Below are 13,166 nucleotides of genomic sequence, written 5' to 3'. Positions count from 1 at the left end.
CTCCCGAGGCCTCAGCCTCCTCCTTTCTGCCAAACTATTGATTCTACTGGGGTGCCCGGGACACCCGGCCCACTCCATCTCCCCACGACCCAGAAGGACCACCAAATCATGAGTTGGTCCCAAAATGTTCCTCCCACTTTCCAGCCATACCTGCTGCTTCCCTGCTCATACACACCACCCACCTGGGTGGCTCCCAGGTGACAGAGGGGCGACTCAGCCCCAAACACCTGGTTCAGGATGGTGCCACATCTTTCCCGGTCAGAGAGCTCTTCCTGTCCCTCTGTCCCCAGGGCCCGGAACCTGCCCCAAGGACAGAGAATCTTGCGGAGGTCGGAACAAGCACAGAGGGGACCTCCCTCCACACTCATTTGACCCCTGAACCCCTCGGGGTCTATTCAGTCTATAAGTCATTCAACAATGATTTGGAAAGCACCTACTATGTGCCAGGCACTCAGGAGAGTTTTGCTGAGAGGACGAGGGGCGGGTGAATGCACAGAGGCGTGGAGAGGTGTGCGGGTGACGAACAGTAAAAGGAGACGCAGATGGAGGGAGAGAAGGAGAGACAGAGAGAAAGGAAGGAGGGAGGGTTGGACGTCAGGCCCAGGGTCCCTGGGAAAGTGTGTCCATCCCCCGCTCCCGAAAAAGCCCCAGGTCCGCCAGCCACTCCAGGGGGCCTTCCTAGTGAGCCCTGGCCCTGAGGTGCCTGCGCCCCGGGGCTGCCCGCATCCTGGGCCCCTACCTGGCCAGGAAGGTCTGGAAAGGCACGCGAACGGGGAAGTTGGCGCTGCGGGTACACACGGCCTCCAGGATGCCCGCCTGGCGCAGTTGCTCTGCCACGTAACCCACATCAAAGAGGCCCGGAAGCTGTGGCCACGGGGCAGAGCCAAGGAGAGCTGAATTGAGGGGCTCAGAGCTGTGGGGAAGGTGGGGCAGGGCCGAGGAGGGCTGAGGGGGGCGGCCAGGGGTGGGAGGGCTCTGGCGCCAGGTGCTGGGAGAGCTCACCTTTCCCGGGTTGGGGTTGAGGCACTGGATGAAATAGATATGGCTCCTGGTGGGTGGAAGGGGCGGTCACTTGAGCACAGACTGGCCCCTCCATTCAAACTCCCTGGGGTTGAGTGTGGGGGGCCCTATTCTCACCTGCCCAGCCGGGCTAGGAGGTCCCCCAGGGAATGCTGGAAGCGAGAGGTCAGCGTGGGTTTGCCTGGTCCGTCCCCAGACTCGGGCTCTGCTTCCTGGAACAGGCTACCCACCAGCTGTGGGGTGAGAGGGGGCCAAGCCAGCTCACCTGGGCCTGTCCAGCCTGCCCCTCATCCCGACCCCTGGGGAGCCAGGGTGGGCCGGCCAAAGGTTCAGGTTGCCAGGGGCTTGAAGACTAGCTCCTTGGGCAAGGCTGTCAGGGTGGAGAGGGCAGAATGGGGGGACAGGGCGTCCGGCAGGGGTACCTGGAGCTGGCTCTGGGCAAGCATTTCCACCACAGCAGGGTCAAGATGATCCTGGTTTCTGTTTAAAAACTTGTGAACCTGCAAGAGATAATGTGGGCGGGGGGTGGGGGTGGGGAGCCAAGGAGAGAAGGCTGGGTGTGGAAGCCAGTCCCTTTGCAAAATAATCCAGCCTCTCCCCTCTGAGTTATAAGGCCACCTTTGACACAACACTGTAAATCAACTATACTTCATTAAAAAAAATGTTTTACAAAGCCCCCCTTTGAAGTTGGACTCATCTCACACCACGTACCAAAATTAACTCAAAATGAATGGATCAAAGACCCAGATGTAAGACCTGAAACTATAAAACTCTTAGAAGAAAACAAAGGGAGAAAGCTTCATGACATTGGACTTGGCAACGATTTCCTGAATATGACACTAAAAGCACAGGCAACAAAGGAAAAATAGATAAACTGGATTTCATTAAAACGAAAAACTTTTGTGTATCAAAATACAGTACTAAGAGGGTGAAAAGACAGCCTACAAAATGGGAGAAAATATCACATATAACGGTTTAATATGCAGATTATGTAAAGAACTCCTACAACTTAACAACAACAAAAAAAATAAAACAACTCAATTCAGGACTTCCCTGGTGGCACAGTGGTTAAGGATCCGCCTGCCAATGCAGGGGGCACTGGTTCGATCCCTGGTCCAGGAAGATTCCACATGCTGCGGAGCAACTAAGCCCATGCACCACAACTACTGAGCCCACATGCCACAACTACTGAAGTCCACACACATAGAGCCCGTGCTCCGCAACAAGAGAAGCCACCACAATGAGAAAGCCGTGCACTGCAATGAAGAGTAGCCCCCTGCTCGCTGCAACTAGAGGAAGCCTGTGTGTGGCAACGAAGACCCAAGGCAGCCAAAAATAAATAAACAAACCCCAAACCAACTCAATTCAAAAATGGGCAAAGGACTTGAATAGATATTTCTCCAAAGAAGAGACACAAATGGCCAAGAAGCACATGAAAAGATGCTTGACATCGTTAGTCATTAGAGAAATGCAAATCAAAACCACAATGAAAAAGAAAACAAAAAAAAAAACCCAATGAGATACCACTTCACACCCACTAGGATGACTATAATTTTCAAAAACGGAAAATAACAAGTATTTGCAAGGATGTAGAAAAACTGGAACCCCCAATACATTGCTGGTGGGACTATAAAATGGTGCAATCACTGAGGAATAGTTTGGTGGCTCCTCAAAAAGGTAAACATAGCATTACCATATGGCCCAGCAAACCTCTCCTAGGCAGACACCCAAAAGAATTGAAAGCAGCGACTCACACAGTTACTTGTACACCCATGTTCACAGCAGCGTTATTCACAATAGCCAAAAAGGTGGAAACAATTCATGTCCATCAGCAGATGAATGGATAAACAAAATGTGGTCTATACATACAACGGAATATTATTCAGCCATGAAAAGGAAGGAAATTCTGACACATGCTACAACATGGATGAACCTTGGAAGCATTATGCTCAATGCAATAAGTCAGACACATAAGGATTGTGTGTGTGTGTGTGTGTGTGTGTTATGATTCCACTTACATAAGAATAGGCAAATTTATAGATACAGAAAGTAGATTAGATATTGCCAGAGTCTGAGGAAGGGGGAATTGGAGCTTAATGTTTAATGGGTAAGTTGTTTCTGTTTGGGATAATGAAAAAGTACTGGAAATGGATAGCAGTGATGGTTACACAACATTGTGAATGTACTTAAAGACACGGAAATGTACCCTTAAAAATGGTTAGAATGGGAAATTTTATGTTGTGTATACTTTACCACATTTTTTTAAAGGCCGCCTTTGTCACATACCCAGTTCTTTGTTACACTTTTGGGTCTGTTTATTGGGTTTTCAATTCTGTCTCATTGATGGGTCTGCTCCTTATCAATACCATAATCTTTTAATTGCTAGAGCTTTAAAATATGTTTTAATATCTGATAGAGCAAATGCCTCCATAATCATTTGCTTTTTATATCTTATTAGCTATTCTTATGCATTTATTTTCCATATAATACTTCAGAATAATTTTGTTAAAATCCACCTCTCCTTCTCTCATAAAAGCCCCATTGGAGTATTGTCTGGAATTACATGACTTTTCTAGATTAACTGGGAAAGAGTGAACAATATAGGGCTCCCCAACAGAAATGTGGCTTTTCCCTCCATTTTTAAGTCTTCTTTTGTGACCTTCAATACAATTTTATAGTTTTCTTTAGTCAATCTCCTTCTGTTTCTTCCTTTTTTTTTTTAGATGTGACTTTTTTTGAGGTATAATTGACATATACTCCTTGTGTTTCACGTGTGGATAACTCCTGTGTAGTTTGTATGTTTTCTTCTACAACCAGAGCATGTCACCTCCTCCAGGAAGCCTTACCTGACTTGCCCCACCTCAAACCAGTCACCTGGTCCTAGCCTTTAAACCAGGCCCCCTCCCCTCAGCAGCTCTCCTCCTGGGTAGGTGTGCAGTAGTCATGAAACTCATAAAGGGGAGAGGAGAATCCCTTCAGTGAGCACCTAGTATCTGCCAGGCCCCTGACCCGCCATTTCCATGTAATTGCATTAATCCTCAGGACAATGCTATAGGCTGGACTCCCATTCCCATTTTACAGATGAGGAAATGGAGGTTCAGAAGGAGAAGTAGACTGCCTGAGGTTATCAGAGCCAGGTCCCATGCATACACTCTGCCCCTCTTGGACTGGAAGGTCCCAAGGCCTTGACCCTCCCCACCCCATGATGCCCACCCAGAACTCAGTAAGTCATGCACTAGGTGAGGCCAAGGGCCCAGGTGGGGACAGATGGCCAAGCCTTGGAAGGGGCCTCCCCACACCTACCCCTCTCACCCGTCAGGTGACTCCCCAGGGTCACACTGCCCTCACTGATTCACCCTGATACCTGGTAGGTGACGGTCCCAGCGTAATGCCGCACGGTGAAGATGGGAAGGGGCAGCTGGGGCTTGGTGTAGCGCGGGTGGTCGCCGTGGTGGTAGTGGCACTTCTGCAGGAAGGTGTGGTCCGTGGCCTGAGAAGAGGAAGAGCTTCTCAGGCCTTTGCAGGTGCCATTCCCCTGCTGGGACTGTGCTTCCCTCCCCTGCTCCCCAAAACCACACGCACTGAACAGAAGGTGAGCTTTGGTTTTGGTCCCCAAACTTCTCTTTCAGGAAGAGTCACTCCACATCTGAGTCCTTAGAAAGGGCACGGCTTCTATCCCAGGGACTATTTTGGACAATTGGCTCCCATTTGAGAAAAAACACAGTAGCCTTGTACACCTCAGTCAATAAGATTTGGTGGCTTAGAGGACCCTTGACGAAATCATTTAAAAGAAATGGGGCTAGGGGAACTTTAAGGCAGATTTAGCCATCACTCCTGGGAGTCTGGTCTCACAGTTACATGTGTTTCTGAACAAGTCTTTCCAAGATACTTTTAAAAAGCCATCCGGTAAGAGATTATTTTATAGTGCTAAGGAACTTATAACAACGAATATTTGGGGAAAGCCTCACAAGCCCCTCATGGGGCCTGCACAGTCCCCACCACCCTGCCCCTCAGGCACAACTGTCCCCCTCTGCAGCGAGGACTCTTGGAGAAGTCGGGAATCGCACTCAGGATCACCCAGAGACAGGATTTGAAGCCAGTGTGGCCGCTGCTTTCCCAAGCTGTGCTGAGGGCCTGTGGGCAGGGTCCCAGGACCTCAGCACTTTATTGCTCCCCTGGGAGTTCCTGCTGGCTCTGGCCTGGCCACCAGGGCCCCCACTCCTTGTCCCCGACACTGGGGGCTCACCTGGGACAGCCATGTCTGGGCATCCAGGATACTCAGGAGGCTGTGGGGCTGGTCCACCAGGAGATCCAGGCAGGACTCCTGCGGAGGCTGGGGGATGGGCACCCAGGGCAACAACTCCCTCCGACACTCCTCCTGGGAACAGCCAGCATTTGGTTTACAGAGACCACCCATGTTCGTGGGGGGACCTCATCTGAGCCAGAGCAAGGATGGCCCTCCCACTTTACAGATGAGTAAACTGAGCCTCAGAAGGACTGAGACGGCCCATAGCAAGGGGGCTTTGGGGCAGAGCTCTCGGTGTAGTGCCTTCTCTTTACCAGGGATGGCCTCTGTTCTGGGATACAGCTGGGTGTCCCCCTGCCGCCTCCATGCCCAGCTCCCCATACCTCCTCCTGGGCCAGAAGCATCTGGCTGGAGAAGAGCTGCAGGCGCTCACTGGCGAGGTTGTTGCACAGCTGCTCCAGGCCGTTGACCCGCAGTGCCTGGGGGGGCGCGTGGGCAGTGAGGTGGGCACCCACACGAGGTGGGGGCACAGGGCAGCTGGTCGGGGGGCTAGCACACAGGCCTGGTTCCCTTCATCCCCCTCCCACGGCTGCCCCCATTCTCCCCAGCACTAGGCGGGAGTGGTGCCCTAGGGCTGATGCTTCCTCCTCCAGGGACAAGTCCAAAGATCCTGGCACAGCATGCAGGCCGCCTCAGCCCAGTCCCAGCCTCGATCATGCTTCCTCCCTCCAACGACCCACACCCCTGCCTTCTGCCTTAGCACCACTGTGAGCCTTCGGGCCTCTGATCATAGCCATCCTGTGGTCTAGAAGACACCTCTTGCTACAGCCTAACTCGCTGGCTATCAGAATGCCACATCCTCGTAAGCAGAGCTCCAGGCTGCCGCCTCCAAGAAGCCTTCCAGCATCCCTCCTGTTGGAATTACAGGCTCCTTCCTCTGTGCCCCTCAGCACTTTCCTAGTAAGCCCAGCAGAGCCCCCGCTTCGTGTAGCTTTGCACAGAGTTTTGACATGTTCTAAAATACACACAAGAGCACGCATGTGCGTACATGCACGCGCGCACACACACACACACACACACACACACACACGGGCAACGGCCATCCCCTCCTCAGAGAGCAGATAGTCACCAAGGACACGCTGGAGAGGAGGAGAGAGCAGGGGACTGGGCACAGCGCCCATCCAAGGACTGAGGTGGGGGCCACCTCCTCTTGCTCTCGCCCCTCCTCCCTGCCTTGAGGAAACAGGATGTTCTGGAAAGGGGTGAGGAGCTTATGAAAAACTCAGTGTGATTTGGGGGATCCCCTCTCTTCCCTCTCCTCTGGGTACACAGCAGGCGAGGCTGACCCATCCGAGGGTCTTTCATCGTCTTAAGGGCTCCTGTGAGACTCTGCAAGGCCAAGCAGGCAGAACTCTCCAGAGCCGACGGCAGGGCTGGACAGGGCAGGTGGCTGTACCTATGGAGCACGCAGCTGTCTCGTGGACCATCTTACGGTCAGAAAGGCAGGCAGCGCACGAGCGCCCCCACAGAGGGAAGCTGCTGGGGTCCCCAGAAATAACCAGGATGAGGTGGGCACCCCGTCCTGGGCCCCGCCCCCGGGGTGACCTCAAAGCCGTAGACATCGACGACAGTGACAGTGGCCACGCTGCCTCCCTCCCCGGGGGGTGCCAGCCGCACATTGGTCCTCCTCAGAAGCCAGGTGAAGAGCCGCGAGTACAGGGCCTTGGCCAGGGCGTCCCTGTGGGCAGGGGGAGTGAGCCTCGTGCAGCAGGGGCCGGGCCTGCTCACAGCTCTCTCCTGTCCCCAGGGCCACCTGGCGCTGATGGCACTTTCCACGGGCAGGGATCTCGAGACCCGGCCATAGGGCGTCTCCTGAGGGCAGAGGATGTGCATGTGGTACGTCAGGCCCAAGGCCCACACTCGTGCTCCCCAAGCCTTCGGGTGGACTGGTCAGGCCCCCACCTCCCCAGGACCCCCGAGCTCACCATGACCCTCCTGGTGACAGCCCCCTCCAGGCGCTCGGGCGGCACCTGCAGCAACCGGGCTGCTGTGTGGATCTCAGCCCAGCTGGACACGGCAGCCACCTCCTGTGACTCCCTCTGGACAGGCGGGAGGGGGCAGGGAGAGCTCTGCTTGTGGACTGGCTGCTTCCCATGGGGCAGGGGCAGGGCCTTGCTTTGCCTGGCAAGGTGCCCTGTTACCCAAAGGTAGATCTGGGCAGGTAGGAGCTGGCTCCGGAGTCTGAGGGCCTGAGTGTGAATCCTGACTTTACCTCTCCACTAACTGGCGGCCCTGACAAGCCTCTTTCCTTCTCCGAGTCTCCACTGTCTTATTGTTAAAGGCGAAACAACAATTTTTATGTTATGGTGTTCTCAGGAGCAATGAATTAGAAAATATATGCAGGGAATTCCTCAGCGGTCCAGCGGTTATAGGACGCGGCACGTTCACTGCCGGGGGCCCGGGTTCAATCCCTGGTCAGGGAACTAAGATCCCGCAAGCTGCGCGGTGTGGCCAAAAAAATGAAAAGAAAATATATGTAGAGTGATCTACACAGTGCCAGGTACATAATAGCTGCTCAATTAATGCCAAGCATCCTCCTTAGAGTGGCACTTTAGCGGGACAGGATCGGTATAGATGCAGAAGACCCCGGTTTCAGTTTTCTCATCTGTACGATGGGAGTTCATCTGCTTTCGGGGGCAGTGGTGAGGCCCTGATGGTGGCCCGGGGCCTTACTGTCTCCTGCACACAAGTGTTTGGCATTGTGATTTCTGCCCTCGTGATGGTGCAAACAAGCCGCCACCAACCCAGCGTCTCAGAGGGAGCTCACCTCTGAGGAGGAGAAGCAGATGTTGCCCAGCTGCAGGACAGAAGCCAGCACAGCCCAGACGGCAGTCAGCTCCTCGGTGCCCAAGCCCAGCACCTGCAGGGCCTTCACCAGTCCTGTGAAGTCCTGGGCGTCCTCCTTGCCCCGGAGCCTGCAGGCCCGGCCCTGCAGAGCACAGCAGGGGTGAGGGGTGAGGAGTCTGGCCGCCCGCAGCTTCCCTCTCCTCAGACCCTCCCCTGGGCGGTCCCCGTGGTCCAGCACCGAGGGGGCCTTCCCCCACCTGGTTGAGGTAGTGGTAGGTCTCCGGCCCCTGTAGGGAGAGCCGTTCCCGTGCCATGGGGTCCAGCCCCGCCAGCAGCTCATAGAAAACATGGAAGCTCCGCTCAGCCTGGGCCTCAGGGGAGAAGGACTGGCTTAGGGGGAGCAACGGCCTGGTCCTGTGCCCCAGGGGAGCAAGGACAAGTCCTGGGGAAGGCAGGCTTGGGGGCTGAGGGACCACAGCCGCTCGCAGCGGCCCCTCCCTCTTTCCCACTCTGGGAGCAGCGGGCCAGGTCATACCTGAAACACCACCCTCGAGGTCTCAAGCAGGTAATGTGACACAGAGGCTCCCAGGATGACCCCTCTGTGGACACAGGACACTGAGTGAGGGACCCACCGTGGGCTGGACCCAAGGGCAGCAGCCTCAGCTTCCCAGTAAGGGAAACTGATCCTGGGTGACCCCGCCCACCTGGACCCCCGTCACTCACTGCTGCAGGCAGAGGCCTAAGACCTGGCCAAAGCGGCTGGCGTTGGAGTTGAGGACTGTCTTGGCGTGGCCAAAGCTGCTGAGCATGGGCAGCACATCGTCCAGCTGGATGGGGGAGGGGCATTCAAGTACCCCTGGGAGCAGCAGTGGTGCCCACTGATCAGGTATCCTGGCCGAGGACACTATGTACCTGGCAGCTCTGTTGGTCCACGGAGGGGTCAGTCACCCCAGCCCTCCCTGTCCTCGCAGTAGGCAATGCCTCGGGCTGACCCCGAGGGGAAGCCAGAGGCCTGAAGACCACCCTTCTGGCCCAAAGGAGTAGCATGGTCCCTCTTGGATCCCTGGGAAATGGCGAGCTGCCCCTCACCCGACATCCTCTGTCCCTTGTCTGTCCCTGCTCCAGGCTGCTTAGGAACTGCACAATCTTTCTGGAAGCTTCTGTCTTCCCAGAGCCGCTGTGCCCACTGCAGGAGGGAGGCTGGCAGGGTCTCCAGGAAGGGGCACATAGGACAATCCCATCGAGCCCGAAAGTGGGGATATGCCCACCTGGAAGTGATACCTGCCCTAAAGGAGACTCCCAGAAATGCAGAAACATAGACCTGGGGCATAGAGACCAAACAGAAAAAAGTCCCCAAGATGCCTCGTTCAAGGGGCACAGTCTCAGGAAGTCCAGAGCTGTTGCCCAGCAGTGGACCAGACAGGCAGTTTCAAATGCAGACCTCACATCCCCTTCCTCCTGGCCTTCAGCGCGGCCTGAAGGTTCAGCCAAGCAGGGCAGCCACCACTCACCCCAGGAGGATGCAGGTGCCCTGCCCGGTGCTCTGAGACAGGCTATAGGCTGCTGCCACGATGGCAAAGATGTGTCTGGGGGAGGAGGGTGGAAGCAGATGAGAAGGTTACCAGAGATGGGCATCTGGGGCCTCCTGGGCGTAGGCAGGTCGTGCCTGCCATGCCTTGGACCTCAGTCAATGGGACATGCTGGGGGTGAGCAGAGGGCTGGTGGGGCAAATTCACGTACGGGGTGGTGTTAGGGGTCTTCCTAGGGTGGTAGCTGGCCAGGACCTCAGGTGAGAAGAGAGGCAGGGGCCGGCGGGGGTTCAGAGCGAGCAGGAGGGGCCCCCCAAAGGTCTGGGAGGAAAGTGGAAGCTCTCATCAGAACATGGAGGGAGCAGGTGATGCAAATAGAGTGGAGCTCTGATGCCCCCGGCCCCTCCCCGCTCTGCAGGACCCCAGAGAGGGTTCAGCACCCAGCCCAGGGAGGAGAAAGATGGAGGGGAAAGCCCTCCAGGGGTGCCCGGAGGGCCCTCTGATCCCTGAGGAAAGGGAATCCCGGCCCACCATCCCCTCTTGGGTCCCCCGTACATAGATTCGGCCCAGGTAAAACCTCTTCTTGAGGCACAGCAGCAAGGAGCTGTCGCACACCGGCCTGTAGGGAAGCAGGGTGGAGAAGCAGGGCGTTGGGGGCAGAAGATCCTGGGTTAGCGCTGCCACTGGCTGCAGAGACACTTCCACCAAGTCATGCGCCCTCTCCGAGCTGGTCCATAGTACAGGGGTCCGGCTGCTAAGCAAATTACCAGCGCTGTGGGCGCTACAAGCAGGACCAGGCTGCTGACCCAGAGGGAAGCTTTGTGCCAATTAGAGAAGGAAGGAGCACCTGATTCTCACCCCTCACCTGCCCCTTCCAACCAGACAACCTTGCGTGGCAAAATCCCATGTAAGGATACAATTCATAAAAGAACGGGGGTAGGATGGGATACGAGCAAGTGTGACCCAGGCATGGCAGGTTTGGGACCGCGCCCGCTCACCGCAGCCGGGCCAGGTCCTCGGTGTCTTCCAGGCCTTCCCCGAGGCTCCTGTCCTCGGCGCCGGGAAAGGGCGGCGCCTCCAGGCCCGGCCCGAGGCTCAGCTCCAGGTCCTTCTCCAGCGCCTCCTCGGTCTCATCCTCCGGCTCCCATCGATCCCTCAGGAACCTGCAGGGGCTCGGGCTCCTCTCCCGCCGCAGGCGGGTCTCCAAGATGAGTCGGGGCAGCAGTGCTTCGGTGCCAATCCCAGGGTCCTCGCGGGGGTCCTCGCCCTGCGCCCAGTGCACCGGAGCCTCGGCTCCCAAGGTCTCCGGCTCTGCTTCGCTGCTGGAGCCTCTCTCGAGTGGGGGCTCGTCGGAGGGAGTCGGGCCGAGAGAGCCGTGGCGGCGCCCGGCCACCCCTTCTCCACTCGCCCTGCGCCCCTCACTGTCCCCTGAAGCCCCCGCACAAGACGAAAAGTGCCCCTCCCCAGCGGGGGCGTCCGCGGACGCTTCCTCTGAGCTCTGGCTGCTCGAGGTCCTCCCTGCCCTGTGGATCCTGGGGAACATGACCGCAAACTTGGGATCTGGAGTCGGGTCCGCGTCCTCAGAAGGGTCGTCGGGGGCTGGCCTTTCCGCAACCTGCGGGGAACTCGAGCCGCCACCAGGGGGAGCCCTCGGTCGCCCGCCCAGCCCCTCTACGCCCGCCAGGCTCAGCACTAGACCGCGGCTCAGCCCCGACCCGCGGCCCCGCGCCTCGCCCGCCGCCCGCGCCTCGCCCGCCCGCGGCCGGAGCCGCAGCCACCGCAGGAGGCCCAGGCCCCGTGCCACCCGCAGGAGCCGGTCCTTGAGGCCCGAGCGGCAGGGACCCGCGGCCTGGGGAGCGGGCCCTGGCGGGGGCCTCGCGCGAAGCCTGCCGAGCGCCACCAGGGCGACTCCTGCGCCCGCTTCGCTCACGCCCTCCTCCTCTTGCACCTTCCCCACCCCCTCTCCGACCTGGGTACGCTGACCCCGGGCGGTCGAGGCCTCGGCTCTAACGGCCTCGGGGCCCCTCGGCTCAGCCTCGGGCTGCACCCCACTGCTTCTCGCGTCCCGGGCCGGCCTGGGGTCTCGAGAAGCCCGCGAGCTCCGGGGAACGCACGCGCGGCTGCCCTCGAGGGGACTGGAGGCCGCAGCTTTACTGGCCGGGTCAGCCTCTTCGGCCTCAGTGGACCCGCTTGTCGTTCCTGAGGCTGCCCGTAGGCTCCGTCCAGGCCCGGCTCCCTCCAGACTCAAGCCTGTGTCCGTCTCGGAATCCTCGGTCTCTCCCTGGGGCCTCGCCCCCGACGATCCTTCCGGGCTCCGGGGCCCGGCGGGGGGCTTGTCACCGCCTCTGCCGTCGCTGCCCAGGCCGTCGCTGCTCGGGCGTTCTCTCGGCGCCTCCAGCGCTGACTCCGGACCGGTTTGGGTGCTTCCCGAGCCCATGTCCGTTTGCTCCGAGTTGGGCCGCCGCGCTGGGGCCCCACCGCTCTGGCTGCCGCTCTCCAGGGCCTCGCGGACTTCACTGTCCGGGCAGGAGTTGGCCCCGTCTCCATCCGACGTGTCCCCATTGAGGCTGCGGGTCTCTTGGCGGCCCCGCTGAACCGAGCGTCCCCGCCCTTTTCCTCTTCTCCTGCGGCGGTCGCGCCCGCGTCTCCTTCTTCCTCCGAGGAGACTCTTCTCCAGGCTCCCCCCACGGCCGTCCCCAGGCTTGTGGTTCTCCTTAGGCCCGCAACCCCGACGCCAAGCGCTGCCTCGTCTCCCCGCAGCCTCCGGTGGCGGCCCAGCCTCTGGCCGTCTGCAGTCGCCGTTCTCCTCTACGGTGGGCTTCCTGCGGCCACCGGGGGTCTCCTGGCCCCCCGCGGTGCAGGGCTCCAAGCGTGGTCTCGCCCCGTGGGCTTTACCGCGGCCCTGTCGGCGCTCCCGGCTGGGCGCGCTGTCGGCGCTGGCCGACCCGGATTCCTGCTCCCGGGAGGTCGGCCTCCCGGGTCCCTCCGGCCGCTGGGGCGTTTTGCCCTTGCTCCTGACCATGGTTTGTTTCCCGGCGTCTCCCTCCTGTCCTCTTCCCTAGGAGCTGGCTGCCCGCAGGTGCCCTCGGCAGCACATCACAGGTTGCGGCTACAGGCTCAATCTACCCGCCCCCGCATCTCCCGCTTTATGCGTGAGCATCAATAATGCAGGTGGCTGCGGGTCCTGACCTCCCCGGCCAACAATAGAGTGGAGGCCGCCCAGGAAAGAGGAGCTGCAACTGCGGACAAAGGCCGTGGACAGGGCGACCGTGCCGCCTGGAGTTGTTGACGGCCAGGTCAGCCTGGCACCACGCCAAATCGAGGGGGCCCATGCTCTGCTCCCGCCCCACTGCTTCTTCAGCAGGGCGTGAGGGGTGCCAAAAGAACCGTCCTCCTCGTCCTGGGGTCTCTAGGGGAATCCACCCTCCTCCCCTGCATTGGCAGGCGGATTCTTAACCACTGCGCCACCAGGGAAGTCCAGGTTACCCATTTCTTGTATTGCCTTCAAGAGCTATCCACGCACA

The 13,166-nt window shown here is 58.5% G+C and overlaps 1 protein-coding gene across 1 annotated transcript in view; it reads right to left on the bottom strand.

Annotated features, from left to right (window-relative positions):
• Positions 1–12,664, bottom strand: part of MYO15B (myosin XVB) — a gene marked incomplete at its 5' end in the record, with an annotated part of 32,458 nt that extends 19,794 nt beyond the window's left edge. The window contains 20 exons of the mRNA XM_082678772.1: positions 183–300; positions 740–864; positions 1,003–1,048; positions 1,138–1,253; positions 1,443–1,520; positions 4,385–4,510; positions 5,267–5,398; positions 5,650–5,745; positions 6,872–7,004; positions 7,080–7,138; positions 7,252–7,365; positions 8,094–8,255; positions 8,371–8,484; positions 8,649–8,712; positions 8,837–8,940; positions 9,203–9,323; positions 9,625–9,699; positions 9,854–9,963; positions 10,198–10,261; positions 10,641–12,664. Of these exons, the coding sequence (XP_082534898.1) occupies positions 183–300; positions 740–864; positions 1,003–1,048; positions 1,138–1,253; positions 1,443–1,520; positions 4,385–4,510; positions 5,267–5,398; positions 5,650–5,745; positions 6,872–7,004; positions 7,080–7,138; positions 7,252–7,365; positions 8,094–8,255; positions 8,371–8,484; positions 8,649–8,712; positions 8,837–8,940; positions 9,203–9,323; positions 9,625–9,699; positions 9,854–9,963; positions 10,198–10,261; positions 10,641–12,664 (3,981 nt within the window). The remainder of the gene's footprint in view (positions 1–182; positions 301–739; positions 865–1,002; positions 1,049–1,137; positions 1,254–1,442; positions 1,521–4,384; positions 4,511–5,266; positions 5,399–5,649; positions 5,746–6,871; positions 7,005–7,079; positions 7,139–7,251; positions 7,366–8,093; positions 8,256–8,370; positions 8,485–8,648; positions 8,713–8,836; positions 8,941–9,202; positions 9,324–9,624; positions 9,700–9,853; positions 9,964–10,197; positions 10,262–10,640) is intronic.
• Between the last annotated feature and the right edge of the window lie 502 nt (positions 12,665–13,166).

Source organism: Grampus griseus (genome assembly GCF_964374135.1).
Source record: "Grampus griseus genome assembly, chromosome: 20".
Lineage (NCBI taxonomy): Eukaryota > Metazoa > Chordata > Mammalia > Artiodactyla > Delphinidae > Grampus > Grampus griseus.
Note: the sequence above shows the minus strand (reverse complement) of the source record. Positions and strands in the feature narration are given on the sequence as shown.